Source organism: Crocodylus porosus, unplaced genomic scaffold (assembly GCF_001723895.1).
Source record: "Crocodylus porosus isolate Cpor-Errol unplaced genomic scaffold, CroPor_comp1, whole genome shotgun sequence".
Lineage (NCBI taxonomy): Eukaryota > Metazoa > Chordata > Crocodylia > Crocodylidae > Crocodylus > Crocodylus porosus.
In genome coordinates this window covers 4,548,630-4,552,555 of record NW_017728944.1, presented here as the reverse complement: position 1 = coordinate 4,552,555, position 3,926 = coordinate 4,548,630, and the positions used below count along the sequence as shown (strand labels likewise).

The 3,926-nt window shown below is 54.4% G+C and overlaps 1 protein-coding gene across 1 annotated transcript; it reads left to right on the top strand.

The window, feature by feature from the left end:
* Positions 1-288: 288 nt before the first annotated feature.
* LOC109320357 (heat shock protein 30-like) lies at positions 289-1,327 on the top strand. Its single transcript, XM_019550419.1, has one exon. The coding sequence runs from the start codon at positions 534-536 to the stop codon at positions 1,251-1,253; it is 720 nt and encodes a 239-aa protein (XP_019405964.1). The 5' UTR covers positions 289-533; the 3' UTR covers positions 1,254-1,327.
* The last annotated feature ends 2,599 nt before the right edge of the window (positions 1,328-3,926 follow it).

Here is a 3,926-nt window from a genome sequence, read left to right as displayed (position 1 = left end):
GTGGGGGGAGGGCCCCTTCCTCTCCGGTGCCACACAGCAGTTCATTAGCTACAGCTGGAAGATCCAGCAGTAAGGGTAGCCTGTGCTAGAAAGGCAGTGGGGGGAAGGAGGAAGACACAATAGATGTTTACAAACCAACTCTTGAGGCCTGCACCATGGGGCCATGCTAAAATATCTACTTAACGTATTAACCCTTTGTGCATTGTTTTTATAACACAGAAATCCTCAGCACAGCATATGGTCCCTAATTCTGCAACGTGCCATAAAGTTTGGTCTGGAAGAGCCTCAAACCCCCTGATGTGCTCCCACCCATCCCACCTTCCTTTGTGAGCTCTGCTCTCAGCTGGACCACAGCAGCTTGGTCTGTAACCCAAGCCCCTGGCTGGCTGTGACTACACTGCCCAATTTGGATGTGCGATGTTGCCTCAGGAAGCAGGCACTATTATTTTGGCACATGAGTAATCCCTAAGCCATCAGCTGCTTAAAAATAGAAGATGGCATCTCGAGGGTATGAATGGGACTGAGAACTGTGGATGGGCCCAGGCCTGGCCAGGAAGAGGATAGAAGCCACTGGCTCCCACCAGCCGAGCAGAGCAGCTCCAGGACCATTGGAGAGGACTCAACCCCAGCGCCCTGAGCCAGCCACAGAAGCAGAGATGCTGTGCCGCCTGCACCTCCAGCTGCCCTCCCACTGCACCCTGGCTCCCTGGGTGGGCCCCGTGCGCACGCTGTGGCCTCAACCCAGCACCGTCTTTGCTGAGCTGGATATCTGCTGGGAGATGGACCGGACCAGGGATTTTATGAGCGGTGTCCAGCAGCTCTTAGCAAGTGGAGGGAGCAGTAACCCCAGCAGAGAGCAAGAGCAGAGCACCAGCATGACCCTGCCCGAGGGAACAGACAGGGGCTTCACCATATCCCAGGACGTTAAGGGCTTTGCCCCTGAGGAGCTAACAGTGAAACTAGTGGGCAGGAAGGTGTTGCTGACAGGCAAGAAGGAGATACAGAGTGAAGACAGCAAAGGTTCCTTCTCCAACAAGTCTGAGGTGTTCAAGCGGGAGTGGGACGTGCCTGAGGGCATGGACCCCGATGACATGACCTGCTCCATCTCCAGTGAGAGCCAGCTGCGCATTGAAACACTGCACCAGGTGCTGAGAGCCACTCCCGAGAGGAACGTGCCCATCCAGATCACCCCAGTGGGGAGTGAAGCTGCGGCGGGCTCCAAGGAGGAGGCCAACATTAGAGCCAAGGCATAACAGGGACTGAGAGCTGACAGCTGTCGTGCTGGCTGAGCCAGGGAGAGCAGAGAGCAGTTTCCCAGAGCAACAGCAGAGCTGAGACTTATCGGAGACTGATGCAGGCCCCGTGGGGGTGGGAGGATGCGGGAGACTGTCTAACTGCCCATAAGATTTGTATTATATCATGTCTTTTGATATGAAATAAGTGGGTTTGTCTTTTCCAAGTGTTGCTGCTGCCTTTGCCAGGCTCGCTGGCTCCCAGATTGTCCATGTGCTCTTCTTTTTCTTTTCCTTTCCCAAAAAGGATGAATGGCCTCATGGTTTTGATGTGTGGGGCTGGGAGTCAGGGCAGCCTGATCCAATTCCTTAGTGTGCTATGGACTCCCTGTGTGACTACAGACAAACTCCCCCATGGGGCAGGGCTCCACTCCTGCCTGTAAAAAGCAACAATGTCAGTGCTCTGCTGAGAAGCACTGAGTGCCGCGGGAGCTTAGGGGAAGTGATAAAGGCAGATGCTCTGGGAATGCAGGGCTCTGCTGGAGCAGGCCAAGGCTCTGTCCCATAGCCTGGCAGCCAGGCTACAACTGCTTATCTGAGGCACAGAGGTTGCAGGGAATGTGGTGCTGCCAGCCCCTCAGTATCCTTGCTCCTTAAGTTTTTGGCAGATGCAGATGAAAGCTTCTGGGGCCTCGTCCTGGCTGTCCTCCGGGAACTGGGCATGCTGCTTGCCCTTACAGCTCCAGGCTGAGGAGGGAGCAGAGCTCGACTCGCAACACAGAGATGGAAGCTGCAGAGCAGTGTTTTCAAGCAGCCGGAGCACCTGATGGGCGCAGCCCTGCACGCTGTGGGGCCCGATTTGTCACAGGTGCTGAATGCCGCCCGTCACCTCTACCTGCTGTTGCCAAACAAACTGTTCCAGGTGCTTGGAAAGCTTTTCCCTGGGGAAAGCAGAGTGGGCCTGCACTAGAGAGCCTGCGCTGCTGAAGGCCCCTCAAGCGCCCGCTGTTCATAAACCAGCCGCTGTCCCTGACTGGCCTAAGCTCAACCAACTTTGTCATCTTCCTTTAAATAGGGAGCTGTGCTGTAAAGCCAAGGAACAATGGCAGGGTAGGAAGTGGGGACCAGGCAGCACGATGCCTTTTTAACCCTGGTGTCTCCAGAGTTGACATTAGAAAACACGTTTTGTGCCCAGTAGATTTTTTACAACAAAAGTTCTGAAAGGATGGTGATAACAAGGGCAGGGTGGGAGTGGGATGTGAGGCACTGGGCAAGGGCTTTTTAAGCAAAGAGACTTAAGAAGAGATTATCCACATGCTGATTGTCCCTTGCTCCATCTGCTTCATGACACACACAGAGTTTGCATGTGCTGCTTGAGGCACATATGCTGCAGGTTGGCTACCCCATCCTAAACTGATAAATCCTTAGCAAGTGAGTGGCTCCACAGCAATCCAGTGGATCACTCAGGTGACTCAGACTCACAGGCCTGAGCCCTGTTGCTAGAAGGGATTGCTCCCAGGCTAGATAATTTACTTTGAAAGTGTATGCAAATATAGACAGTGACAAAATGCAGGGCCTGAGGTTGCCAGACAGTGTGTGGTGATGCTCAGGCCTCAGAGGACAGGTTTTAAAGGTCACTGCAACTGCATCTTCCACTGTTCCGTGTTCGGAAATTAAAAAAAAAAAGCAGTTTCTGATCAATCCACTGCCAACTGGAATGTAGGAAATGCGGGTTTATTTCCACCAACTACACGCAAGCAACACATTCAGAAAGATCACCGTCGCCTGGCTAAGATAAATGTCATCCGGCAAAATAGCAATATTGAAACCAAAAGCCCCGTTCCTCTCCAGGTTGGGCACAGGTATAAGAGTTCGGTCCAGAGTTCAACACGGGAAAGACTCAATCGGTCACTGTTGCAGGAAGGACTCCTAGGCATGATGTACCCCGATGGGATCACAGGGCTTGTGCAGGGATACACCCCAGAAATGGTTGCAGTCTCTGAGCCAGGGCAGTGGGCTCATTGTCACTCCCTCTGGCTGGGTCAGGACTCCTGGCTGCTGCTGCTCCCCAACTCCCTTCCAAGCTCCTTCTCCTCCTTGGCTGGGGCAGGGATACACCCGAGAAATATTTGTCGTTTCTGGGTGAGGGCAGCGTGCTTGCCATCACCCCTTCTTGTTGGGTCAGGACTCCTGGCTGCTGCTTTCCACCTCCCTTCCTAGCTTCTCCTCCTCCTTGGCAGCAGGGTCTGTTTGTGTGGCTCTCTCCCCACTGGCCACAGTTGGAAATGCCTTTTCCTTCTGCAGGCTGCAGGGCCAGGCATGTTGCTTCAATGTGGAGTTGTGCATCAAAGCGCAGAGAGCAGGTCATGGCATCCAGCTCCAGGTCCGCAGGCAGGAGCATTTCCTTGTGCATCTCCTGGTACTCCCAGAAGCTGCCTCCATCCTCTCCAGGGCTCTGCTTTTTGTGGCTCCACACCACTGTCACCTTCCTGCCCTCCTGCCTCACCATCAGCTCCTTCAGAGAGAAGCTGGCCACGTCCATGTGTGGATCAAACTTCTTGCCCTGCCAACCCCCAGACTTGGGCTCCTGCTCCATGGCCCCAGCCAGAGCTGTTCCATTCACCCTTCAGCCCGTCCCCACTCTGTGCACCCAGAGGGTTCAGGCACCATCCAGCAAAGCCCAGCCCCGAGCAC